General features: G+C 40.8%; 7 protein-coding genes and 1 non-coding gene across 13 annotated transcripts; 5 read left to right on the top strand and 3 right to left on the bottom strand.

Annotated features, from left to right (window-relative positions):
• The first annotated feature begins 14 nt into the window (after window positions 1–14).
• Window positions 15–976, top strand: LOC124207928 (programmed cell death protein 5-like). Of its 3 annotated transcripts, XM_046605581.1 has the most exons (5): window positions 83–199; window positions 263–276; window positions 359–448; window positions 504–597; window positions 661–976. In XM_046605581.1, the coding sequence occupies exons 3-5, from the start codon at window positions 359–361 to the stop codon at window positions 867–869; spliced, it is 393 nt and encodes a 130-aa protein (XP_046461537.1). In that variant the 5' UTR covers window positions 83–199; window positions 263–276; the 3' UTR covers window positions 870–976. The 3 variants fall into 3 exon arrangements, with proteins under 3 accessions (XP_046461536.1, XP_046461535.1, XP_046461537.1); XM_046605580.1 differs by lacking the exon at window positions 263–276 and having other exon boundaries at window positions 15–199; XM_046605579.1 differs by lacking the exon at window positions 263–276 and having other exon boundaries at window positions 56–199; window positions 359–597.
• A 67-nt stretch (window positions 977–1,043) lies between these two features.
• Window positions 1,044–3,457, bottom strand: LOC124207919 (E3 ubiquitin-protein ligase MYLIP-like). 2 transcript variants are annotated; one of them, XM_046605564.1, is made up of 8 exons: window positions 3,121–3,446; window positions 2,816–3,042; window positions 2,496–2,748; window positions 2,238–2,434; window positions 1,907–2,163; window positions 1,671–1,831; window positions 1,376–1,598; window positions 1,044–1,312 (listed from the first exon to the last, which is right to left on the bottom strand). In XM_046605564.1, the coding sequence occupies exons 1-8, from the start codon at window positions 3,220–3,222 to the stop codon at window positions 1,275–1,277; spliced, it is 1,458 nt and encodes a 485-aa protein (XP_046461520.1). In that variant the 5' UTR covers window positions 3,223–3,446; the 3' UTR covers window positions 1,044–1,274. The 2 variants fall into 2 exon arrangements, with proteins under 2 accessions (XP_046461520.1, XP_046461519.1); XM_046605563.1 differs by having other exon boundaries at window positions 1,671–2,163; window positions 3,121–3,457.
• A 1,207-nt stretch (window positions 3,458–4,664) lies between these two features.
• On the top strand, window positions 4,665–8,479 carry LOC124207911 (arf-GAP with Rho-GAP domain, ANK repeat and PH domain-containing protein 3-like). 2 transcript variants are annotated; one of them, XM_046605549.1, is made up of 7 exons: window positions 4,665–6,667; window positions 6,746–6,953; window positions 7,027–7,269; window positions 7,349–7,465; window positions 7,538–7,620; window positions 7,681–7,725; window positions 7,793–8,479. In XM_046605549.1, the coding sequence occupies exons 1-7, from the start codon at window positions 4,872–4,874 to the stop codon at window positions 7,908–7,910; spliced, it is 2,610 nt and encodes an 869-aa protein (XP_046461505.1). In that variant the 5' UTR covers window positions 4,665–4,871; the 3' UTR covers window positions 7,911–8,479. The 2 variants fall into 2 exon arrangements, with proteins under 2 accessions (XP_046461505.1, XP_046461504.1); XM_046605548.1 differs by having other exon boundaries at window positions 4,702–6,667; window positions 7,349–7,620.
• A 27-nt stretch (window positions 8,480–8,506) lies between these two features.
• LOC124207917 (E3 ubiquitin-protein ligase RFWD3-like) lies at window positions 8,507–11,342 on the bottom strand. The gene is made up of 7 exons (XM_046605562.1): window positions 10,640–11,342; window positions 10,448–10,578; window positions 10,190–10,384; window positions 9,373–10,127; window positions 9,108–9,297; window positions 8,884–9,040; window positions 8,507–8,814 (listed from the first exon to the last, which is right to left on the bottom strand). The coding sequence occupies exons 1-7, from the start codon at window positions 10,905–10,907 to the stop codon at window positions 8,621–8,623; spliced, it is 1,890 nt and encodes a 629-aa protein (XP_046461518.1). The 5' UTR covers window positions 10,908–11,342; the 3' UTR covers window positions 8,507–8,620.
• Window positions 11,343–11,655: 313 nt separating this feature from the next.
• On the top strand, window positions 11,656–15,003 carry LOC124207914 (nose resistant to fluoxetine protein 6-like). The gene is made up of 10 exons (XM_046605551.1): window positions 11,656–11,974; window positions 12,335–12,812; window positions 12,884–13,184; window positions 13,267–13,567; window positions 13,638–13,672; window positions 13,733–13,926; window positions 13,991–14,129; window positions 14,190–14,385; window positions 14,450–14,710; window positions 14,773–15,003. Exons 1-10 carry the CDS (start codon window positions 11,656–11,658, stop codon window positions 14,847–14,849), a joined length of 2,301 nt encoding a protein of 766 aa, XP_046461507.1. The 3' UTR covers window positions 14,850–15,003.
• A 481-nt stretch (window positions 15,004–15,484) lies between these two features.
• On the top strand, window positions 15,485–20,939 carry LOC124207916 (nose resistant to fluoxetine protein 6-like). 2 transcript variants are annotated; one of them, XM_046605561.1, is made up of 13 exons: window positions 15,485–15,788; window positions 16,001–16,215; window positions 16,402–16,982; window positions 17,422–17,902; window positions 17,964–18,264; window positions 18,337–18,637; window positions 18,712–18,746; window positions 18,819–19,012; window positions 19,074–19,218; window positions 19,299–19,494; window positions 19,561–19,821; window positions 19,881–19,943; window positions 20,807–20,939. In XM_046605561.1, the coding sequence occupies exons 3-12, from the start codon at window positions 16,667–16,669 to the stop codon at window positions 19,928–19,930; spliced, it is 2,280 nt and encodes a 759-aa protein (XP_046461517.1). In that variant the 5' UTR covers window positions 15,485–15,788; window positions 16,001–16,215; window positions 16,402–16,666; the 3' UTR covers window positions 19,931–19,943; window positions 20,807–20,939. The 2 variants fall into 2 exon arrangements, with proteins under 2 accessions (XP_046461517.1, XP_046461516.1); XM_046605560.1 differs by lacking the exon at window positions 20,807–20,939 and having other exon boundaries at window positions 19,881–20,158.
• On the top strand, window positions 20,292–23,851 carry LOC124207913 (nose resistant to fluoxetine protein 6-like). The gene is made up of 9 exons (XM_046605550.1): window positions 20,292–21,082; window positions 21,159–21,672; window positions 21,742–22,042; window positions 22,112–22,412; window positions 22,502–22,536; window positions 22,618–22,796; window positions 22,895–23,003; window positions 23,073–23,271; window positions 23,339–23,851. Exons 1-9 carry the CDS (start codon window positions 20,707–20,709, stop codon window positions 23,626–23,628), a joined length of 2,304 nt encoding a protein of 767 aa, XP_046461506.1. The 5' UTR covers window positions 20,292–20,706; the 3' UTR covers window positions 23,629–23,851.
• A 342-nt stretch (window positions 23,852–24,193) lies between these two features.
• On the bottom strand, window positions 24,194–24,325 carry Trnai-uau. The gene is made up of 2 exons: window positions 24,288–24,325; window positions 24,194–24,229 (listed from the first exon to the last, which is right to left on the bottom strand). It is a non-coding gene; the product is annotated as a tRNA-Ile (tRNA).
• Window positions 24,326–24,602: the final 277 nt, after the last annotated feature.

Genomic DNA, 24,602 nt, shown 5'->3' with positions numbered 1-24,602 from the left:
AATGAAAAGTGTGTTGAAAAACACGTAAGTGACATTTTCCGATTTTCGTGAAGCAGACAAAAAAGGCGGTTCACTCTTCCACTCCCTAATGTTTGGCATCCCAGCAGCAGACAATTCACTTTCATTTTGATACCTTATTGGGGTGTCGTGTAATTTATATCCCTCAACTTTTAACCAGAATCGTGAAGATTGGTTCAAGGTACGCCCTATTTTGAATTATTTAGGGATATAGCTTTCTTATTTGCACTCAATTTCCTTTTAGTCAGTCAAAACAACGTAGGACAATATTTCGTCACCGTCCGTCATTCGTCATTCCTTTTAACCATGCTTTACTGGATTCTTCTTTTTTCCTTTCTAGATGGCTGATGATGAACTGCAAGCTATCAGGGCCCAAAGGATGGCTGCAATGCGCCAACAGCAACAACAGAGTCAAGGGGATCCAAGTCAGGTATATTAGTTTGACAGTTCTGCTTGACTCGGGATTACATTTCAACATTCTGCAGGCTGCGCAGAAGCAGGAAGATGAGAGGAAACAGCAAGAAGATATGAAAAATAGCATCTTGTCACAAGTTTTGAATCAGTCTGCCAGAGCAAGATGTAACAACTAAAAAATTTTAAGCTTTTTTTGTGTTATTTTATTATTAATATTTTGTTTCACAGTAAACACTATTAGGATTGCCAAACCTGAAAAAGCAGCTATGGTGGAAAACTTGCTAGTGAACATGGCAAGACGAGGACAGATTGGAGGTCAACTTGGAGAAAATGAGCTAAAAGGCCTGCTGGAGCAAGTCAGCCAGCAAACCAAACAAGAAACGACCGTCAAATTTGACCGAAGGCGTGCAGCTCTCGATGACGAAGATGACGATTGATTGAATGCAAAGCTGTAGGTTCTTGAAAATCTCCTTTGTTCTGTATATATATACTTTCATTTTTGATTCTTTGTCAAATGAGTGGAATACACAATCTTGACCCTCTTTTTAAATAGCCCAATGACTTGTTGACACTGAATAATTGAATCATAGCCAAAGAATTAACAGAGTAGGTGAAATGTAAAGCATAATTTATCAGCCTCTGGAAAAATTCAAATTGGAAAATACAAAGCCATCACATAAAGTTAGTTGTACAAATACAGAGGTATTTAAAGTAAGTGAAAACAAAAACGGATCAAGCCGCTCTTTTTCCGCCAAATTACGGATCACAGAAGTCACGTAGTTTGCATTGAAGTACGAAATATATCAAAGTTGGGTTAGGGGGTAGCGCAAGTAGATAGACCGTTAGACCTCGATTTCGTATTGCTCCAATCGTTTGTTTCCTAACCAAAAAAACGTATTACGTCACACATGTGCATATAGATTAAACAAAGAACTAAAAATACCATTGTTCATTGTGAATCCTTCCTTAACGACCGACAAAGGTAAAAAAATAGGCTGCGTATGATTGGCTGGAGCTCGGCACACCGGGCACTGAACGCAACGCTTTGCGCATGAAGAGCAAGCAACGGCGTGTCCGCAAGGACAGAACACTGCCGAAATATCATCATCCATACAAATGCGACAGAGAAGAGCTTCCTGCAGACGACTGAATTGTTCTCTCGTAGTCTATCAACAATAAACAAAATAAATTGTAAAAATGTAATCTAAAATCGTTCAACCCAATAACCGTCTACGTACTTTGCACGAAACGTCAGAGCATGATGTAAGTCCTGTAGGAAAACTCAAGGAAGGCGATGACGGAGCAGGAACTTGTGTATCCCCAGCTTGATAAAGGATCCGTCTAGCATTGTCGTAAACTTCCCGACAGGTGCGTTGAATGTCAAAAATATACTTTTTTCCTGCAAGATAACAAATATCGTGGGTTGACATAGGTGAATTGAAAAAATAAATAAATAACGATTTCGTGGCGCTACCAAGATCTGTGTTTTCGTTGAAGAAAGACGCAATAGTTCCTTTTAAATCTCGCACGAATTGCGACGTCACGGCGCTACGTACAGTTTCGCAACTATAAAATGCATGTTTTTCAGTTATGGACCGATACAGCGCGATTGATGCCTGATAAGTCTCTAACTTGAGTGAGGCGCACTCGACTCCACCGAGGTCATTCCGATGCTTCAATAAAAATCGCACATTATGATTCGTGGCAGCTTGAATTGCACAGAACGGGACGCTATAAGGGAAAAACAGATTTTTTTTTTGTTTCTATTTCGATCATTTGAATAGCGAATTAAAAAAGAACTATACCTCAAGCGATGTTCGCTTTCAAGACTTGTTATGCATACACCTTGTGGGCTTACTGCTACGGTACTTTGTACCGATTCTCGCATAGATGCACTGTGTTCGGCAAGAATCCAACGTGCCCGAAACGTTTCGGTACCGTAGTCTTTTAATTGGCTGACTTCTTTCAACATCCAATACTCGGCCAAAGTGGAAGACATACCCTAAATTCATAACAACAATGTTGATAATGGTTCCAAATGATTGCTTTAGGAGGGCAGCAACCTTTAGGGTTTGGTGTTGTTGAAGGATTTTGGCTATCCACTCATCCCTGCTGGCTTGAAATGATTCAAGGTCTTTAACAGTCACATGAGGGAAAAAACTGAGTAAGTAAGACTCTGTTTGGCAGGGCATTCCTGTTGCATCTCCCATTTCCGATTGAGCTACAAGAGCACAAATTCTAACTGTAGCTGCTGGTTCTGTTACTGATAACCTGCCTTCAATCAAATCAACTTTGGCTTGCAGATAGAACTGATGCCTAATTTTCAATCAAATTGTTCAAATGGCTGAACATATTGTATTGTGATAAAAAATATTGGTTTTGCCTTGTGGATTCCTGCAAGATGAGATGAGGTGGAACCCAGAATTTTACTTTCAATCTGAAACGGATGGCTGCAGGTTTGCTTCCATCAGTGGAGGTCGGTCTGAAAGGATGAGCATGTATTTCTTGTCGGATTTCATTTCTCAGGTTCAGCCAGATTTCTTCTTTTCTGACTGTTGTGAACTGGAGGCCAAAGTAATCTGATTCAATAATTCCAAGCTTTTGACAGACCTAAAAATATTTTGAAAAAAAAAACATTAAAACTCAGATCAAAAAAATTTTTACATTCAGAAAAGTAATTTGTTTCACCTGACTGAGACACTCCTGCCCCGTGGCTTTGTGACTGAGTCGTACTTCTATTACCAAATCTGCATTTTTCGTTGCGTTCGGCTGGGATACCAGACACCACATTTTCTACTTCGTTAATCAGATGTGAATTGAAGAAATTTTGCAATGAATTTAAGTTATAAGGAGAAAATAAACATCAAACAGCACGCCTCGGTTTCTCATCGAAAAATAATCAAGAATAGCTTCTTCTGCTTGTTTTTTTAGGTTTTAAGGGAAAAAATGGGAGGGGAAAACAGCTGATACGGTTGCTAGGCCGTTCTCCAACCAATCACCACGGTTTATCCAGCAGATTCGGACCGCCTTAAAGAACACAATTTGAAATTGCGTACACGCCCTTTATAAACGTATACACTATACACGGTGGGGAAATGGTTGGAGTTACCACAAAGGAAATGCAACGAAATGGACAAGCATATATGGACATTACGAACGGAAGGGACTATGGTGCATTACGCAGGTCTTTTGGAAACAATTATTTTAAAAAGAAAAAGAAAACTGTTGAAATTTGCATGAAATTTTATTTTGAATCACGACTTTCTCTAGCAATTTCCCACCTTTCACAGTGCAGATAGAAAGCTATAGGGGGAAACCTCTTGGTCCACTTCCCATTGAGGTGTCGAAAAAATAAAAAGGAAGAAAAATATTTGAAGCACAATCAAAATGCCACGAGGATATTTGATCTCAATTCCATGCAGATAAAAAAAAGGAAAGGGAATTCCCGTAAGCCCAGACTTGGATTGGTAAAAACACTAAATTCCCTTTTCCCTCTACCAATCTTCTTATCAATGATAACGTTAACCTATGAATGCTCCCAGTTCAGTAAACATATGCCAATCCGACACATATTAGTGTCACTGTCGGTACTCTTCTACAAGTCTTAGAGTACACGGGGCTTTATACTTATCTCACAAGGAATAAAAACGTTTGTAAAAATGCAGAGTACATTATAAGAGTGCGATGTAATAAATCTATTTGTTTTTTAAAAAGGAGAGATACTCGAACCGGGGTTTTTTCCCTTGTTTTACGTGACAAGGGCGTTTTTAACGACACGAGATCTGCTCACTTTCATTGCCGCTCATCGTCTCTAATTTCTTTAGACATATTCATTACATATTCATTACATTTTCAGGATAACATGTTCGTTGGATTGCTGCTACATCCCATTTTAATGAAGAGTATACCAAGGCGTTTCTCTAAGAATTTCATAATTATTGACACAATGAATTCAAGTGAAACTAAACGAAAAGCTAAAACAGCGTTTATTTGCACGCTGACGGATGTTAAAACAGATACGCGCTGATGCGCATTCTGTAGGTTGCTGCAACACCCACTTTTCTAACGCTTCTTCAGTTCCGCAAGTTTACCATTCTTTGGCAAACAAAAATAAAATGCGCAACCACTATGACAAGGCCGTATTTGATGACCAGAATCCAGAAAGTTGAACCTCGGTTTCAATGTAATATGCGTAATGCGTATCTATGTGTATGAATGCCCTTTGATGAATCACTCCGCTCATCTGTGTGTTGTTGAATCATCATTCCGCTCAGCATTCTCACCAGATGGCATTCGTTTCTTGTCAAAACCAAAACAAAGGTGTGGGTTAGTAACTTCGTACGAAACTTCAGATAAAAAAAGGAATTGTTTCGTGGTTAGTTTTTAACATACTAGTGTGACACCGTGATCAACGTACCTACTTAACTATTTGGCTACAAATGGCCTACGAGCAGGAAGACCTTTACGAGAATGTTGTCTTCCGGAATTCACAAATCGTTTACCCCCCAGATATGGCCAGCAACTTGACTCCAGCTACTGCTGCCGATTCAAGGATGTTTCGGCTAGATTCCCGGCAAGAAACCTCCAAGCCAACACGACCTCGCCAAAGCCTGTTAGATGCTTTCGATCCAGTACTCCAGAGAAAATCAATAGCAACATCAAATCGACCAAAGCACTCTGAATTGCTAAAGTTGAGTCATATTGATTTCACAGATGTTTCTGCGCCACCTCCCTTGCCCAAAAGAAATGCCAGCTTCAAGGTTCACCAGTACGACCCTGTGGCAATTGAAAACGGACGAGTTGAATTTGAATTGAAGGTAGAAAAAGTTCCAGCTCGGGTTCTGCCAGATGGTGAGTCATCTGCCACCAGCGAAGAAGAGGAAGAATTCCCTGCTTGCCCATCTGCACCCCGAAATGCAACCCACAAGCAGAAAGTCAAAGGTCTGATGAACAAAGTTACTAACGTAGACTGGTTAACTGGGCTAAAAAGACTTTCTACTAATGTGTCACTGGCATCGAAAGACTCGGATCAGTTGGATTGCAGTAGCATTACTACACAGCAAATGAAACTAGGTTCCACAGATGGCTTAGGCCATGCCGGTATGCTTAGCTGGAGCATAACTGGCAGCAAGAAAGATCCACAGAGTTTGTGGACAGAATTGAAAAACCGTGTTTTGTACGCGTACGCTGCCCAAAGAACCGAAGCCCCGGTCTACGTGATAAATCTGGAAAAACTCGTGTCAATTGGTCTCTCTCGCGCCGAAGATTTACTCTGCTTTGAGCTAGCAAGTTCCAAGGAAAAATCCAAGATCCTCATAACGGTGAATACTGAAAAAGAACGCTTCAAATGGATGGAGTGGATATTAGAGGACGCCTTTGGACACACATTTTCATCCGAGTTACGGAGATGCTTCACTCGCTGCGGTCGGGTATTCATCAAAGACGGCATTACGGGAGAATGGCAAATAGCTTGGCTACTCATCCAGTCGCACAGCAAAAAGCTCTGGGTTAAGAAAGCGGTCGGTCCAATCATCTGTGAAGATTTACGCAAAGTCCATTCCGTGTCTCAATTGAGCGATGGCGGAGGAAGTCCCTACGCCCTTCAAGTTGGTTCGCCAATAGTTATTCACTGGGCCGACCACACGTGCTACATTCAAAGCGATCTCAAAGCCGAAACGGAAGCCTGGTATCATTTGAGCCGGGCCGTGGCTCTCCAATCCGGTACCGATTTGGGGGATCACCAACTCACGGCTGACGATGTTCCCGTTCTGGTCGAATGCTGCATCAAATTCATCGAAACCTACGGCATGCTCACGGAGGGTATTTACAGAAGAAGTGGAGTACAATCCAAAATCAATCGATTACTGGTCGGACTCCGCTACGACGCCTGGAATGTTCATATTTCGTGTGAGGAATATACCGAACACGATGTTGCTAACGTTCTCAAACGGTTCTTGCGCACATTACCTGAACCGCTGCTCACTAATGAGCTCTATTCCCAGTGGATTGATGGTCTAGCCATGGACAGTCACGAGCATCAGTTGGACCTGTACAAGCACCTAATTAGTGGACTACCCCACGTCAACAGGCGAACATTACGAAAACTATTAGGCCACTTGCACGCCGTGCAAAATAAATGTGAGAAGAATTTAATGTCCGTCAGCAATTTAGCAGCTCTTTGGGGCCCTAATTTGATGACGGTCGAAAGCGCACGTGATCACACTTCAAATTTCAGGTAAACTAGATTTGATATTGGCTTACGTGCAGACTTTGTATAGTTGGATTGTAAAAATCGACTTTGTCTCTTTGGCAGCCACACAAACGCTGAAACGGATGTCGTACTTCAGTTGATTCAATACTATCCCTGGCTATTTGACGTTGATCGAGAGAAACTAGCCGTAAACGATCAGATCTCGGAAATGCAAGAAAGGTTGGAACAGGGTGCGTTTGCCAAAAAGACGGCCGGAGATATCCGTACTTGGATATTCAGCGAACTAGTCGACCAGGACGTCGCCGTCGAGGTTAATTCCGCTGCTGATATGTTTTGTTTTTTTTACGGTTTGAGCAACGATAATAACTTTACTTTCGCAATAGATTGGACCAAGGGTAAAGGTCTGTGACGTCTTACCTGGATTACGATCTGCCGACTGTAAACCAAGTGGCGCTATCTTGATGGAATCCATTTGCCAGGGTGATCTCAGGAGACCGCTGCACTTCAAAGAATTGTTACTACCAGCTTTGCTCAAATGGGCAGACTGGTCTGAGGAGTATCGTAAAGATAACCAACTTGTTTTCGGCCGCCATCCCGTCATAGATAAGCTCTGTTTGAACGACAAGGTAAACAAAAAACATTGATAACTCTTTTTTTAAAAAAAACATGAATTTCAATTTCAACTTTTCCCTTTCTTTTATGCAGATCCTATTATCTAAATCGATGTTCGAAGTTCACTATTCCGGTCCCAAGAGTAAAGGATTCCGGCAATGTCCTTTTGAATTCTGCCAAGCCAGATTTACAATCCTCAAAGATCTTAAGGTTAAATCCCCATCGAATGTTCAAGATAGTTTTGTGATCAGTTTTACGTTTAAACACAAAATTCAATTACAGAATCATACGGTCCACGGTCGCTGGGATTTGGAGAACATTTTGTGGTACCTCGGAGGTGATTCAAAACGTAACACTCCCACAAGGTATTAACAAATTGTTTTAAACTGGAACTTTGCATTTTAACAAACGATTTCTCTTTCAAGATGGTGCGTTACCTTTATCGAGAGAGATGTTCCTGTTCCCAAAAAGTATGATGATGCATATTTCATTATAAATTACTGTTTTATTTATTCTTTTTTTCTTTTCATTCTAAAGGGGTCACCTATTTCTTGGCCACTGCATGTCTTTCGCAACCGAAAATGATTACTTGACGTTTTTAAAGTCTCTTATCCTGACCGAGTTTGAAGGCGGCATTTCTGGATTCGTCGTTTGAAAAACAAAAAAAAACTATTTTAGCTCACGCACAATTTTTAGTGATCAAACAACAGATACCGATTATTTAGACCACGAAATTTAATCCTTGATTTGAAGAAATTTGCTGAAGATGGATAATTGTTTTTTAAATTTTTGACACGACTTTTTACTTACCAACGTCCAAATCCACATTTTCCTGGCGTTGTTTTTGCAATATTACTTACAAGTGAACTTTCTATTGACTAGAAATTCAGCGCACTCTCGACAAGTCGTCACACGCACATTTGATTTTTGTAATACCTTTTTCTGTGCAATTTTATCTTGCAATCGTTGCCATTTTTACCCAACATTTCACTCGAAGGACGAGTGGGAATTCCAATTCCTTTCCACTTGAAAGTCGGGGCTGAGGTTGTTCCATAGCTTCTCAAGAATAGTTGGGACCACAAAGTGATTACTTTTTGTTCTTTTGAAAAAACCTGCTCTCAAAAGCATTCTATCCTTTTTGGAAAACAATTGTTGTTACATGTTAGTCTTAGAACAATGAAGCAAACAAAAAGAAACCTAATACACTTATAATTTTGGATAGAAGTTATAGCCAAATAAAAAACGAGAAAATTTCCGGATTGGACGTGTTCATATTTACAAAAATTTGTACAAAATCTCAGAGTTTTGGTATAGAAATGACCATAGTGGTAATAATAATTACTGAAAAAGTGAAATATTCCTGGTTTATGTCCACTTGTAGAAACGGGCATTCTTTTCCGACAATGCAGCAACGAAATGGACGCCATTGACGCGGATAGGGAGGAGATCCAAAACGGGATCTGAACAGGGCAGCTTTTGAAGCACTGCCGATGAATTGACGTCCCATAGCGAAATACACTGGGCGGCCTCTTGATGGGCAGCCACCATTAGCTGCTTGCCTGATGCAAATAATTAAAACAAAAATTAATTTGTGGGTCAATTCAGGCGTGAAATAATCAATAATTTACCTTCAGTGGAGCCCGGGGCAGTAAGGAGGCACGAACGGGAGAGCAACTTCTGCTGTGATCCAGCTTGGATGGTCGTAATAGCGTGACTACTGCAAAGGCCGGTGGACGAATCGCTACCCAATGGAGTCCAAGAAGGAGCACAGACGGTATGGCGAGCCTAAATGGATGACCCTTATTACCGCCAGATTCTAATTGAAATGTCAAGAACGAATGTGAATTATTACTTGGGGATGAGCGGTGCTGGGCCTAGACGAGGCCAGAAAATGGCGCGTCTCTGGCTCAATGCAAAGCGATGTGAAGGACCCATCCAAAGGCAGTGTATGTGGAACAAAGCCGTCTGTCCGTGACTCGTGGAAGACACACGACTGCAAACGCTGAACAAAGAGTCCACCTCTGGGAAAAGTGGTCACCGGACTAGCAAAAGAAAATCAAATTCAGTCAATTATCCAGGAACAAAAACAAAATTACATAAAACATTAAAAGGTTCACCTGAATGGAAGGTAAGCAAGTCCAGTGACGGGCGACATGCTGTTGGGCTCTGACCAGCACTCAACTGCATCGCCGGATTTGCGCATATCGTAAAGTAAAACCTTGCCAGTGCCAGTTCCAACGAAAAATTGGTATTTGTTGTCGGCATTCCATGCGCAACTCCAAAGAGGTGCATCGCACTGGTACGAAGTGACTGAGATGTCACTGTGGACGTTTACCAGCTTGGCCGTCTTGTCCAACGAAACAGTCAGAAGCAGGTCGTTCTGTTCCAGGTGGAAGGCCATGTCGCGGATGGGCTTTCGGTGAACGGCGATGTAACCGACAGTGCGAAATCCTCCCAGTGCGTTTACTTTCTTGATACCAGTGCCCGTCAAGTGCGAATTTGTTCCAGCATAAGACACTACGAGCAGAGTTAAATGTTCGCTATAAGACATGACGCGACACTGGCCTTCTTTACAAAGCTCCAGTGTCGAATCCAGAACTAAACGACGGCCTAGTATTCCAGGAGGTTGAGATCCAAATAGAGGACCTGCCCCCGCTAAAGGTAATTCGGCTCCCTGGCCACTGGCTGCTAAACAGGCGCCTGACAAAGCTGCACGGCATTGTTGTAACTCTTGTTGCAATCGTAAAATATCTTGCTCTTTGGCGGTTGTTTGAATTTGAAGTTTGTGATACTCTAACTCTAACCTACGACGGTTTTCTTTCTCCTGCTCTAGAGCTGACAAGGCTCTGTCTCTTTCTGTCGTGTCTATTGCCTGGAAATCAACCATTTTGATATTAGAGTAGGAAACAATTGTTTTTAACAAATTTTAGTTACCTTTAAATTTCTAACATATATAGGCCTAATATCCTTCTTTTGAGCGGACTCATTACACTGTGGACACCTGGCCCCCTTGCCACCAGAGTGAACCCAACGTTCTATGCATGCTTGCCCAAACAAATGTCCACATTTTAACGACACAACTCTGTGGGATCCAGAGTTGCTCCAAACATCAAAACATACTGGGCAGACCTATAACCATATGAATAATGCAGGATAACACAAAAAAAGTACTCCACTTAGCAACAGACTTACTTGTCCATCTTCTTCATCATCTACAGCAGTTTTGTCTTCTTTTTCTGGGAGAAAACCGCCAGCAGAATCTGATTTAGATTTCCTTGAAGGAGGCCCCCCATCTTCAGTTTCTTCATCATCATTATCTTCATCTAATGAATGAGAAATATAAAAATTATTAATGAGAAAAGGGAGGAAAATTCTTTAGCATACCTCTAGGCCTGCGTCGCCTGCCTCTGATCAAAATAGGGGACAATGGTCCATTACTTTCAGCTAAACTATCACGACTATCCTGATCTGTTTGAGCTTCATTCGTGATTTCCAGTTCTACGGTACCAATTCTGTTTTCAGTAGACGAAGGCTGGACAACAATAACACTTGCTCTTTGGTTACGTTGTTCAAGTGAGGGACCTGCAACTTGGACTTCTTCCGGATCAGCAGTATCTAATCTTACTGCTGATTCGTCGATGTCGCTGGCCATACTTGGAATATTTCAGCACGTTTTAATTAACACATTGGGCACGCACGGCACGAGTAATAAATTAATTGAAAACGAAAATGGGCGAGTATATGGTCAACTTGAGTTGGTCAACAAAAATCTTCATAAAGAAATTTTATTGACTACAACTCCATCTTTGAAGCAATGGTGAATCAAATTTACATCCGTCACCAGATGGCCCTCGGAACTTTATTAGCTCATTCATTTTGACATACGAACGGGTCGAACGCCGTGTCGCCGGATCGATTTTGAAAATAACATTTGCTTTCGACAGAGGAAATTCTTGTTTACATTAGAACTCGACGTAAATGGCACTAAAAATCTATTATCAAAGAAATAAAATGAAAAAGAAACGTTTTCATTTACCTCGATCAGAATAATTTACTGTAAACGACTCTGCCTCGACCAATAAATTCAACACTTCAAACATTGTAGACCACGCGGTGCACCAGAAACTTAGACCATAAGGTATGTGTGTTAATTTTTGATTTCATTGTGATCGGTTTGGGATCAAGCGGAAATACCATTGTGCAACGTTTAATCTAGGGGATATAGTCACAAAGCATAGATAAACCACCTTGTCACTTGTTCCAAAGATAAAAAGTTCCAACTTCCAAAGAGTACAATTGTATGAGACTGATGAGATTGATTAAGGGTATAAATTCTCTGGACGTGTTCATTAGTCGTCAGTCAAAAATTTCGGAGCTGTTGTCCTTTTCAGTCACTCGTTATGGGTTCCATGCTGTGGAAGATTACCTTTCTTCTACTTTGGGTAGGAGGCCAGTCTCAACAATTCATAAATCCGGCGTTAATCATTTCACCGGAGAGTGAACGATCTTTTGAAAAGTGGAGGAATATAATTAGCCAACAACTTCAGGAAAGTGGGTCCACTTTTGATTTAACGTCAACACTTCACAACGTTTTCGCCGCACTCAAATCTTCTTCATTCCCAACGGCGGTGGCTAAAAATATTAGTCAACAATGTTTACAAGATAGCCAGTATTACGTTCATAACCTTTACGCCAACCAAAGTCTATGGGCCTTACAAAGTAAGTTGAAAAAGAAGCTGCATTAATAATAATCATGGAATAATATTCAAAACTGAACTATGTGTTTAAAAAAATGTTGTAATAGCGTGTTTACGATATCGTTGAATGACATGGCGGATGTGTGTGGAAGATCTGTCCTATTAGTCATGTTACAAAGGTTGAATTGTATTGATTATTATATTCTCTGTCGTATAAAGAACTGATAATGAAGGATGCAAAAGGTGACTAGAGATTGAACAATGACCTTATTTTCACTTACTAATGACATCTGGTAACGATGATTAGATAACAAGTGATTATCACATCTCGAAATTTGGGACAAACATTGTGTAATTCATTAATTATTTATTTAAAAAATAGTGCAAGAGTCTTCAGCCAAGCTTCCACCGGGGTTATTTGGATCACGTAACATTCACGCGGATGGACTTTTCGATGAATGTCTGGCCGTTCGGGCACCCGGATTCGATGGGCAATACTGCAGCGTCTACTTTCAACCAGTGGCAGTCGATCAGTCCGAAATTCTACCTCCGAGATCATTCAATGAGAACCACGAAGGAAGAAGGAACTTTGTCACTATTTTTCAGCTTTTGGGATTATTGGGATCGGATCGGGTCGAGCCAAAAGTGTCCGTGGCGGATGCCAGCACTTACATTTATCCTAGTACCACATTCTGCCTGCCATCATCTTGCAGTGCTGCCGACCTCGGTCAAGCGGTTGCTGAGCTCATTGGCAGTTACGTCATCGCAAATTATTCCATCGTGACCGTGACTGACGAGCAATATTGCTTTAAAGAAAACAACGATCCGCCGACATTTGATGGAGCCACCATCACCGTCATGTAATTTAATTCAAAAGCTTTTAACAAATAACCATAGACGAAATTATCAAATTAATTTTTATTGTTAACAGTGTGGTACTGAGTCTTGTCGGTATCTTTGTTTTGATGGCGACCATTCACGAAGCCTGGCGAATGTACCGCGGGACTGACTTTGATGCCAAACAGGACGGGAAACTCCTAAGCGCATTGCATTGTTTTTCGATCTTAAACAACGGCCGTAAAATCCTGTCGATGAAAGTTACAGCTTCGTCTTCGAACGACAATTTCGGCTGTATTCACGGCATCCGCTTCTTCTCAACTTGCTGGGTCGTCATAGGCCACACTTTTGGGATTGCTGCAGCCAAGATCATGAATAGAAAAGCGGTAACCGAGGTAAAATATTATAACAATAGTTCATTATGTAAACAATCAATCATTCCATTCAATCATTCATGCTCAATCATTATTTTTTCAGGATTTTCGAACATTGGGCATGCAAACTATTGGCAACGCCAGCGTTTCGGTAGACACATTTTTCTTGATGAGTGGCTTACTTGTATCGTTTCTTTTGCTCCGTGAATTGGACCGCAACAAAGGCAAATTCAACGTCGGCCTTTACTATTTGCACCGATATCTGAGACTGACGATTGTGTATGCCTTCATCCTTGGCTTCATCGCAACTTTAATCGTCTACTTCGGTATCGGTCCCAACTGGTACGATGTGAATAAGTATTCAAATGCTTGTCGCCTCGCCTGGTGGAGACAATTCCTATACAGTACGTTTACATTCGTAAAAATTAAAAAGTTCATTATTTTTAATCTGACACATTGATTTGTTTTCCCTAGTTAACAATTTGTTTCCTTTGAATGCTGATTATGCGGTAATAAGATCCGAAAACGAATCAATTTTATTCATCTGTTAAAAATATGTTTTCTGGTAGTGCATGGGTCAAACGTGGTACCTGGCGGTTGATATGCAATTGTTTATCTTCTCTCCTCTCTTCATTTATCCGCTTTGGCGATGGAGGAAATGGGGACTTGTATGGCTGGCCGCTGTTGCACTCATCTGTCAAGGTGTAATCTTCTTCATTTACGCAAGAGACGATCTCAGTCCTACTCTTTGGGTCACGCGCGCGTATGTGCTGTTATCCCGGAACATTCTACTTTCACACAATTAATTAAACATTGTATTTATTAAGTGATGATTTGGCCACTACAGCCGATTATTATGATCACTATTACGTCAAACCGTGGACAAGAGCGCCAGTTTACCTTGTGGGCATCTGGGCAGGATGGTTCTTGCACGTAACCAAACAGTCCCAGGGTCGATTGGCCAAGGTAAATAATTTGTAATTTAGCAATTTGCCTTTACAATTAATAATTAATTCATTATTTAAGCCTTTGGTGGTTTTGGGATGGATATTGTCCGCAGCGGTCGGTCTGGCGATCGTTTATGGTTTGGCGCCTTATGTCGACCCATCAAAAGTGCCCGAGGTCAGTTCACTCCTCAAAATGACTTACGGTCCTCTGCACAGGACAGCCTGGGCTTTTGTTATAACCTGGATTATTTTCGCATGCTCACGAGGCTATGGAGGTATTATTATTTAATCAGTTCCACATCATTTTGACCTTCATGTATAAATTTTCATTGCGCACAGGTATCGTGAATCGGTTACTATCATGGAAAGGATTCTTACCGCTTGGCCGGGTGACTTATTGCGTCTACCTGATCCACTATGACTTCCTTGTGGCCTACTACTCCGCCATGCGGAAACGCTTTTACTACACGTTGTTTGAGCAATTCACAGTTTGTTTCGGCCTCCTCGTCATGACTTTTGGGATAGCGTTCCTAGTATCAGTCACGCTAGAAGCATCTTTCCTCAACTTGGAGAAACTTATCTTCTCTTCCAAATCCAAAAGTAACCAAACTATAATATCAAACGTGATCCTTTCATAAAATTATTTTGTGATTGAATTACAGGTAAACCTCGTGAAGAAATAACCGCTCCTCCCGTGGACGAGAAAACAAATGCTGAGCATAAAAAAATCGAGGCGTGAATGGGATTCTTCCGGAATCAATTTCACTGATGGAATATTTCCGATTTTTATTAACAAGTTATCTACATAATGTGAAATATTTAGTTATTTGTATTACGTAACATTTTTAATTCGCGTTTCTTTCTGATGAAAAAAAAAATACTGAAATACTTGACAGCGTGATTTATGCCTCAAATTAAGACACGTACATTTTTTAGTTTTATCTTGTCCGGGGAACGGGAACTCATTGTAACTTGTGAAAACAACCAACAGATATTAAAATAATTCTGATCCATTCAGCGAATGTCAAATTCGGCTGAGAAAACCGTTTTATCGTTAGAGCAGATTGGATTTGGGTGAGGGGTCGATTTGATTTCTATCGATATCTTAATCTGGCTAATTAGAAGGTTTGTATCGTCTGCTTAGTTTTGTTCCGACAACACGTTGCACACGTTGTGTCGTTGTGGGTTGTGTGTGTAACCAGCCATATATGGCCAGCGGCCCGTACTTTATTATCCAGCTCAAACTTTATACACACGTAACAACAAATATATGGCAGCAAATAATAACCACATTACAAAAATGTGATTACAAAAAGGTGGTTGTCGTGTCAACTTTGGTCGCGCCTAGCTCGTTATAGAATCCCTTAAAACACACCCCATATCCATGCTGTTTAACCGGTAAATATAAAACTAAGAATGAAAATCGAATGATTATGAGAGCTTAAATAGAAAAGTTAACCTGATTCTAAATTGTGAATGTTAGTTCCTTACTATAGCACTTATCATGTAAGAAGCCCCTTGTCAATGCATATGTTAGTTTGTTTGCAGCACTGTATAATCCTTTCCTTTATACACAGATTACAGGCCTGAGACAGCCCTCATAACCACAAGATATTCAAGTTTTGCTTGTGCTGGTGTTGTCCTGTCTTCAGCAAGAGTCTCAGTGTCATCGCTTTGGGTAATGATTTTCGTTACTTGGATTAACCTGTGACCTGCTAGATATATTTCAATGATGCTTGACTTTGCTAAAATGCAGTGTATTCCATGTAAACCTTAAATTTCTCCTGTTTATTAAAAATTAAGGTTTACCCACTGTCTTATTTTGAACTTTTCCCTTCTTGTTGTTTCTGCAAATATTTTTCGTAACTTATATTTTTGTTATTTATTTAGATAAACAGCATCCCGTTTGAATGGAGAAATTACCGATGTCGTTCGAATATCTCTTCTTCCCCTTCCTTAAATCCCCTCTGTCCACGTGTACACCCATGTGAGTGTGGGGGTTTTCACGAGTCTGAGGCCCCTTTCCCCTATCCCGCCTGATGGATTCAACTCTTCTGCAGATGGAGCACTTGGTGATGCCTGACCTTATTTACTGGGCTCTAAAGGTAGGAGAAATTATATCTGTTCTTCGGCTTTAACTGTAAATCGTTACATAGTATCGGAGTGCGATTTTTCAGAAATCAATTTCGTTGACGTGACATTTCCTTTTCTCATCTAAATCTGCCTATAACTTTTAATTATTTACACTACGTATCATTGTTAATTCACATTTCGTTTTCGATAAAACACAGCATTACCCAAATCCGCCCAAATCAAGACATGCGCAGTGAAACTTTTACGCAGTACCTGTACCCCATGCCGGATAAGAGATAATTTTGTTTTCAAAGGATTCCACACATCTTTAAGTATATTAAAAAAGGCGAGATTGGGACAACCCGAATCTTGCCAATATGAAAACGCTGTTCGTTCAACCGGGGATATGAGCCTGCGCTTACGAATAATCTTGTCGTAGTAGATTGTCGTCCATCTAAACGTACTGAGCTTTGCTTTTTCACTATGAACTGGGTTTGGACGTTGGGCCTTTTCCTGCTGCTGGCAGGAGGACAATCCCAACTGTTGATGCTTCCTGGGCTGAAAATTGCGCAAAGCAGTGAAAGAAAATGGGAAAAGTTGGTGAACCACAGCCAAGAGCAAGTGAATGACACTGGAGAAAATGTCGATTTCATTTCGCTGTTACGGCAAATTGTGTACGCGCTCAAATCTTCTTCGTTCCCCACCACTGTTGCCAAAAACATCAGCCAACAGTGCCTAGAAGACAGCCAATTCTACGTTCGCAACCTCTACGCCAACCGGACTCTTTGGGCCTTGCAAAGTAAGTTAAATAGAACGTGATAATTAGGCTTAAACAATTAAGTTAAATTAGGCTAGATGTTCTTTTCTTTTTTAACGACATGTTATTTGAAGATCTAAACAGGTATTTCTTTTAAAATGCACCACAATTGTTATTACTATTTGGTTTATCTTTTAAAGTGACGAAAGGTTGTTGAACCCACAATGTTTCATCTACGTTTGTTTGTTACACTATCACTGTGGCTCTTGCTGATATGTAACGAACGGTGATAGAGAAATGATTTTGGCGCAATATTATAGTTCAAATTGAAACAGTCGAACGCTTTTGATAAGTATACTATCGGTCATTGCTCTTTAGACTGCCTTTAGGCAAAGCTCAGATTACAGATTAAGCATAATTCTTACTATGCCGGATCAATGTATTAACGTAAACATGATAATTTTGGTTCTTTGTGAACTAGTGCAAGAATCTACGGGGGATCTACCGCCGGGATTATTTGGATCATACAATATTCACGCGGATGGGCTGTTTGACGAATGTCTGGCCGTTCGGGCACCTGGATTCAATGGACAGTACTGCAGCGTTTTCTTTCAACCAGTGGCAGTCGATCAGTCTGAAATTCTTCCACCGTCAGAATCCACCAGTAACGAAGATCAGGAACGGATTAACTTTATCACCATTTTTCAGCTTTTGGGATTTTTGGGACCGGATCGGGTCGAGCCGAAAGTATCCACAGCAGATGCTTACACTTACACCTTGCCCAGCATCAGCTTCTGCCTTCCATCATCTTGCAGTGCCGACGACCTGGGCCAAGCGGTCGCCGAGCTCATTGGCAGTTACGTCATCGCAAATTCTTCCATCGTGACCGTGACAGACGAGCAATACTGCTTCAAAGAAAGTTACGATCCTCCTAACATCGATGGTCCTGGAATTACCGTAATGTAATTCAACATAAAAACTGTGAGATATGCTGTAAAAGATTATCTAAATTGCTTTGAACAGAGTGGCGTTTAGTCTTGTCGGTCTGCTGGTTTTGTCGGCGACCGTTCACGAAGCCTGGCGAATGTACCGCGGGACCGATGCCAGCAATCAGGATGGAAAACTCTTGAGCGCATTGCATTGTTTCTCGGCCCTCAGCAACGGCCGTAAAATCCTGTCGATGAAAGTGCCGACCGCAGCAGCTTCTAGAGACAATTTCGGTTGCATTCACGGCCTCCGCTTCTTATCAACTTGCTGGGTCGTCTTGGGACATACATGGAGCTACATCAGTTATAAAACGATGAATCCTAAAGCCGTTTTAATGGTTAGAAAGTTGCATACATTTTATTTTACAACATCTAATATTGAATTTTTATTTACTTTGGAAATATTGCAGGACGCTTACGGCTGGGGTATGCAAACGATTGCCAACGCATCCGTTTCCGTTGACACATTTCTATTGATGAGCGGATTACTTGCGTCGTACCTTTTGTTGCGTGAGCTGGACCGCAACAAAGGCAAATTCAACGTCGGCCTTTATTATTTGCATCGATATCTGAGACTGACGATTGTGTACGCTTTCGTACTTGGATTTATTGCAACTTTAATAGTCTACGTCGGTACCGGTCCAAATTGGTACTCCGTGAATCTTTATTCAAACGCTTGTCGTATCGCTTGGTGGAGACAATTTCTCTACAGTGAGTTTTCAAATTTTTTAACTGCTGGAACTTTTTTCAAATTCCAATTAATTTGTCCCAATTAATTTTTACAGTTAATAATCTGTTTCCTTTTGACCTTTATTACTCGGTAAGAATTTCATTAAATCCAAATATTCACTTATAGTGGTGTCATCTAATTGTTTCCAATTATTGACGACAGTGTATGAACCCTACATGGTACATTGCGGTGGACATGCAACTCTTTGTCGTCTCTCCTCTCTTCATTTATCCGCTTTGGCGATGGAGGAAATGGGGACTTGCCTGGCTGGCCGCTGTTGTACTCGCCTGTCACGCGTTCATCTTTTACCTCTACGTCAGAGATGACCTGCCCCCTAATTATGTGGCCACACGACCGTACATAAGAAAAACGTAAAACTAAATTTACGAAACTTTCATTTTGTTTTCTCTGTGACAGGGATAGCAATGAATACGAAACAGCATTTAACTACTTCAATCACTACTATTATAAACCCTGGACAAGAGCACCACCTTATCTGGTTGGCATCTGGGCAGGCTGGTTCTTGCACATCACTAAAAATTCTCCCAGTCGGCTGTCGAAAGTATAATTTTCAACCTCACCAATTTATCCAATATATTTGTTGACATAATTTTCATCAAAATAACCATTTTCGTAAAACAGATTTCGGTGACCTTGGGATGGATATTATCTACAGCTGTCGCTCTGGCCATCGTCTACGGTCTGTCGCCGTACGTCAATCAGTCAACAGTGGCCGAGATTAGTTTTGCTGTCAAAATTTCCTACGGACCCTTGCACCGAACGGCCTGGGCTTGTGTCATAGCCTGGATCATCTTTGCCTGCTCACGTGGCTATGGAGGTTTATCATCTATTATCCGTGTCACTATTAATTCAAATAATTGGCATAAGATTATCTTTAACGCAGGTATCGTTAACCATGTACTTTCATGGAAGGGTTTCCTACCACTCTGCCGGTTGACTTACTGCGTCTTCCTCATCCATTATGATTATTTGAACGTGTTCTACTCCGCCATGCGGAAGCAGTACTACTACACCATATTCGGACAGATTTCAATTTACTTTGGCGTCCTTGTCGTCGTTTTTGGACTGGCATTTGTGATTTCCGTCACGTTAGAAGCATCTTTCCTCAACTTGGAGAAACTTATCTTCTCTTCAAAACCCAAAGGTAAAAAGCCTACGACTTAAGTTATTTACGTGTAAACTTATAACATGCTGATTTTAAAGATAATAATCACTGGGAAGAAAAATTGGCTGAAGCGAAAAGGAAATGTTGAACATGCCATCGACGTAAGTAGTTTTCAGAATTATTTGGGGGAATTAATTGCGTAAATGGTTGTTGGGTTTGGTTGACAAGGGAGAAAAAAATTCAAAGATCAACTTTCCAATAGTAAAAAACATGTTAAGTCCACAAACATCTGTATCATCTTTTCTCATATTGAACTTTGTTAACATTCTGATATCCGCCTACGAACGCAATCAGTAGCAATGGACACAGACTTTTTTTAAAAATTGTTGTGTACATCCGCGTCACATTTACGTGCATCGTGGGGTTGGTGTGATAGATGGACAGTTGGACAGTCTGATAACAGATTTTAAAAAAAATGAGTTCATATTTTCTTTTTATTACCGAATCAAATATGACAACAACAAAAACCAGCGGTCCGTTTGAAATTGATAGGACATTATTTTTCACGTGTGGTCACTGATTATGTACCGCCCCCACTGGCCTTGTTTCTAGGTGCACTAAAATCTTCTTCCTTAAACTATGTAGTAATTAAGTTTCGGTTGAAAATATGGTAATTAAATTTGAATTTTTTCTTGATGATAAGCCGAGTTTCAAATCGGGATAAGTGGGGGAATCAAAGTAAAATTCAGATCGTTCATTTATCGATAGAAAACTGTTCGTTTTCGATTTTCAATCATTGCGCAGCCCACCAACAATTAGGCTAGATATAGATTTCGAAAGATAATAAAGTTCCAACCTCCAAAGAGACAGCAAACAACCTTCCGAGATTGATTATGTATATCTACATAAACACCGTGGTGCTGCATGAATGTTAGTCGTCGTCGAGTTTTGCTCAACGTCCCGAGCAGTTTACTCATCACGATGAGTACATTGTACACTGTTAGTTTTCTCCTGTTAATATCAGGAAGGCAGTCTCATCAATTCTTAGATCAAGGATCCATCATTTCACCGGACAGCGAACGACAGACCTCGGAGAATTGGTGGAATGTCATCAACGAACAGCTAGAGGAAAATGGGAAACGTTTCCATTTGATATCCTTAATTAAGAGAATTTTTATAGCGCTGGAATCTTCTTCGTTCCCCACCGCTGTTGCCAAAAACATCAATCAAAAGTGTAAAGAAGATAGCCAGATGTACGTCCGCAGCCTTTACAGCAACAGGACTCTGTGGGCTTTGCAAAGTAAGTCAAAATTAATATCGTGAATAAATTAACTGCAGCCCATTCATATTAAGGTTTTTTTTAACAATCATTGTAGTGCAAGAGTCAACGGCTAAACTGCCCCCGGGAATGTTTGTTGATGGTACGGCAAATATTCAAGCGGACGGACTGTTCGATGAATGTCTGGCCGTTCGGGCTCCTGAATTCGATGGGCAGTACTGTACCATCTTCTTTAGGTCAGAAGTCGTCAATCAATCGGAAATTCTTCCTCCAGATGAATCCTCACTCCATCTCCAATCCCACGGAGAACGGGCTCTGATCGACAACTTTGTCACCGTTTTTCAGCTCTTGGGATTATTGGTATCGGATCGTATCGAACCTAAAGTGGCCCTGGCAGATGCCAAAATTGGCAATTACCCATCCATCCACCCCAGCACCGCATTCTGTCTGCCATCGTCTTGCAGTGCTGCCGACCTCGGCCAAGCGGTTGCTGAACTCGCTGGAAGTTACGTGATAGCCAATCATTCTATCGTTACAATTGCCGACGAGCGATATTGCTTCAAAGCCAATAGTGTGTCACCTTCTTTCGATAGTGTCACCATTATCGTCATGTAATATCAAATTTGAAAAAAATTAAATTAACAAGGCATAATAATGAATTTCAAATTTTGTTTCAACAGAGAGGCGTTCAGTCTTGTTGGTCTTTTAGTTGTAATGGCGACCGTTCACGAAGCCTGGCGAATGTACCGCGGGACTGATTTCGATGCCAAACAGGACGGCAAACTCTTGAGAGCGTTGCACTGCTTTTCCGTCTTACACAACGGCCGTAAAATCCTGTCGATGAAGAGGACAGCTTCGTCTTCGGACGATCATTTTGGTTGCATTCCAGGCATTCGCTTCTTTTCAACTTGCTGGGTCGTCATGGGAAACACTTTTTACGTTGTTTCCAATAGGGTTATGAACAAGAATACTCTAGTTGATGTGAGTTTAACAAATTAAATATTTTTTCATAACCTATAAATAAAGAATTTGATTCATATCGCTTTTCAGAAATTCAAAGCAATTGGTATTCAATCTACTGTAAATATCTCTATCTTTAATGACCATTTCTTCTTGATTGGCGGTTTGCTGACAACGTTCCAATTGCTCCGGGAGCTGGACCGTCACAAGGGCAGATTCAACGTCGGCCTTTATTATTTGCATCGATATCTGAGACTGACTATTGTGTACGCTTTCGTTCTTGGATTTATTGCAACTTTAATAGTCTACGTCGCCACCGGACCCAATTGGTACACCGTGGATTGTTATTCAAACGCTTGTCGGCTCGCCTGGTGGAGACAGTTTCTCTACAGTCAGTTCCAAGCTCATTTTTTAAATGTCTCAATTCTTATCTTTAATCTGATTTTGAATTTCTATAATCATACGAAATTATTCGGACAGTTAACAATTTATTTCCTGTGGATCCCAATTATGTGGTATGTTAAGAAGATTCATTTATGCTATGCAAAAGGCTTCTTTCTCAAAAGATTCGGTAATTATTTTTTTTTGGATGGCAGTGCATGAGACAATCGTGGTTCCTGGCGGTCTACATGCAACTCCTAATCGTATCTCCACTTCTCATTTATCCGCTTTGGCGATGGAGGAAATTGGGACTTGCGTTGCTGGCCTCTGTTGCAATTGGCTGTTACACCACAATCTTTTGGGTTTACACAGAGAAAAATACCGAAACCCACATGTAATTAATTCCTATTAAAAAAAAATCAAGTCCTTCATAATTTATTGACAGATTGTTTTTAACTTTTATTTTCGTGACAAAACGTGAACCGACCATAGTGTTGACTATCGTTACAAACCATGGATTAGAGCTCCGCCCTACCTGATAGGAATCTTGGCAGGTTGGCTCTTGCACATCACAAAATGTTCTCCTAGACGACCGTCGAAAGTAAAAATTGTTTCATTTACATGTTTTTCACGATCAATTATCACCGTCAAATTAATTTTGTTCATTTAGCTTTTTGTGGCTATGGGATGGGTAGTGTCCATAGCCGTTGGTGCTGCGGTTATTCATGCTCTGGAGCCCAATGTTGTCGTTCCATCCGGAACCAGCGAGGTTAGTTATGATGCATTGATGATTTACGGACCTCTGCATCGGACCGCTTGGGCTTGTGTCATGACTTGGATCATCATCGCTTGTTCTCGGGGATATGGAGGTATTGTGTTGCTCAATCGTCAATCAGTTCAGAGTTTGTAATGTAATGCTATTTGACGTCCATGCAGGTTTCCTTAACCGGCTCTTATCATGGAAAGGTTTCTTACCACTTAGCCGGTTGACTTATTGCGTCTACCTGATCCATTGGGACTTTCTCAACGTGTATTACGCCGCTGTGCGGAAGCGTTATTATTATAGGTTGTACGAACAGTTCGTCATTCTATTCGGTATCTTCTTAGTCATGTTTGCACTTGCGTTTGCGATATCCGCTTCAATTGAAGTATCTTTCCTACGTTTGGAGAAACTCATTTTCTCTTCCAAACCCAAAAGGAATTCACTGCCCGAAAGAAACGATTAACACGCGCGTCACAGCCTAAAGGAAGTTTATCCTTCCAAACTCTTAGATTAATAAATCAAGGTTCGTCATTACTCTATAGCGGAGCACAAACCTTTATGGGGATGGTATGATTGTGGAGTTGAAAAACCATCGCTTTTTAGTCAAAATTTAATTTCAATTATGCGTCAATATTGGAATCAAAAGCACACCCTCATTGAATTTAAATAAACCGTTTTATTTTGTTTTTCTTGTTCTTACTTAACTGTCATATCGTGAGAAATAGCCATGTTGATTAGGGCGTTAGCTACCCATGTGGCAACGAAAGTTTGAAAGATCGAGTCTGGCTTGCGGCAAGGAAAATTGCATATGATGAAACGATACTCTCAACTCACGACGGTCTCCTGAAATTCAATGACGTTAAAGGGTATTAATTCTGAAGCACAAAATGTTTTTCTCGTAGTGTTCACACACAATTCTGTTGCAACTAATGGGACTGGGACAAGCACCGTTGCTCATAGCTTGCTTTTAGGTTAAACTTAATATACATGGTTAACTTTCAGCCAAATCAGACAACAGTTAAATTAAATTCTCCAGGCGAGGCTCGAACTCGCGACCTCGGCATTTCTTTCAATTCTGGTATCATCGAATGATGATTATTTGGATATGCGTGACTACTGACATATAAGTACCATGCGCTAACCAACTGCGCCACTGGAGACATGAATTGGAGCACGTATTGTAAATATGACCGCAGTAAAAAGAATGCCATTCAGAATCATGCCTTGTTCTGAATGTTCTGTGCACTATATAAACAGTAAAAATAGTTAAAGACTCAACACCCGGCAAATAAACACCCTATAAGCCTTCAAATGGAAAATCTCCCAGGGATTTTTAACAAGCGATCTCCCACTCAACCGGACCGAAATGGTGGGGGTACTTTTCGGATCGTAATCCGGAAAAGGACTTTAAAAATCCGGACTAGGTCTATTCTGTTC

The sequence above is a fragment of the Daphnia pulex genome, chromosome 11, assembly GCF_021134715.1.
Source record: "Daphnia pulex isolate KAP4 chromosome 11, ASM2113471v1".
Taxonomy (NCBI): domain Eukaryota; kingdom Metazoa; phylum Arthropoda; class Branchiopoda; order Diplostraca; family Daphniidae; genus Daphnia; species Daphnia pulex.
The sequence above is the reverse complement of the archived record's forward strand: the minus strand, read 5'-3'. Positions and strand labels throughout refer to the sequence as shown.

Coding starts and splice junctions, on each gene's coding strand:
- LOC124207928 (XM_046605579.1), top strand. CDS start 366: ATGATGAACTGCAAGCTATCAGGGCCCAAAGGATGGCTGCAATGCGCC. Junction 598..660: donor TCAGTCTGCCAGAGCAAGAT/GTAACAACTAAA, acceptor TTTGTTTCACAG/TAAACACTATTAGGATTGCC.
- LOC124207919 (XM_046605563.1), bottom strand. CDS start 3,222: ATGTGGTGTCTGGTATCCCAGCCGAACGCAACGAAAAATGCAGATTTG. Junction 3,043..3,120: donor GGCAGGAGTGTCTCAGTCAG/GTGAAACAAATT, acceptor AAATATTTTTAG/GTCTGTCAAAAGCTTGGAAT. Junction 1,313..1,375: donor AGGATTCACAATGAACAATG/GTATTTTTAGTT, acceptor TTTTTTGGTTAG/GAAACAAACGATTGGAGCAA.
- LOC124207911 (XM_046605548.1), top strand. CDS start 4,872: ATGGCCTACGAGCAGGAAGACCTTTACGAGAATGTTGTCTTCCGGAAT. Junction 6,954..7,026: donor ACCAGGACGTCGCCGTCGAG/GTTAATTCCGCT, acceptor CTTTCGCAATAG/ATTGGACCAAGGGTAAAGGT. Junction 7,726..7,792: donor GATGTTCCTGTTCCCAAAAA/GTATGATGATGC, acceptor TTCATTCTAAAG/GGGTCACCTATTTCTTGGCC.
- LOC124207917 (XM_046605562.1), bottom strand. CDS start 10,907: ATGGCCAGCGACATCGACGAATCAGCAGTAAGATTAGATACTGCTGAT. Junction 10,579..10,639: donor CAGGCGACGCAGGCCTAGAG/GTATGCTAAAGA, acceptor CTCATTCATTAG/ATGAAGATAATGATGATGAA. Junction 10,385..10,447: donor ATGATGAAGAAGATGGACAA/GTAAGTCTGTTG, acceptor ATATGGTTATAG/GTCTGCCCAGTATGTTTTGA.
- LOC124207914 (XM_046605551.1), top strand. CDS start 11,656: ATGGGTTCCATGCTGTGGAAGATTACCTTTCTTCTACTTTGGGTAGGA. Junction 13,568..13,637: donor GTGGAGACAATTCCTATACA/GTACGTTTACAT, acceptor TGTTTTCCCTAG/TTAACAATTTGTTTCCTTTG. Junction 14,386..14,449: donor ATGCTCACGAGGCTATGGAG/GTATTATTATTT, acceptor CATTGCGCACAG/GTATCGTGAATCGGTTACTA.
- LOC124207916 (XM_046605561.1), top strand. CDS start 16,667: ATGAACTGGGTTTGGACGTTGGGCCTTTTCCTGCTGCTGGCAGGAGGA. Junction 16,983..17,421: donor GACTCTTTGGGCCTTGCAAA/GTAAGTTAAATA, acceptor TTTGTGAACTAG/TGCAAGAATCTACGGGGGAT. Junction 17,903..17,963: donor GGTCCTGGAATTACCGTAAT/GTAATTCAACAT, acceptor TGCTTTGAACAG/AGTGGCGTTTAGTCTTGTCG.
- LOC124207913 (XM_046605550.1), top strand. CDS start 20,707: ATGAATGTTAGTCGTCGTCGAGTTTTGCTCAACGTCCCGAGCAGTTTA. Junction 21,673..21,741: donor AGTGTCACCATTATCGTCAT/GTAATATCAAAT, acceptor TTGTTTCAACAG/AGAGGCGTTCAGTCTTGTTG. Junction 22,413..22,501: donor GTGGAGACAGTTTCTCTACA/GTCAGTTCCAAG, acceptor TTATTCGGACAG/TTAACAATTTATTTCCTGTG.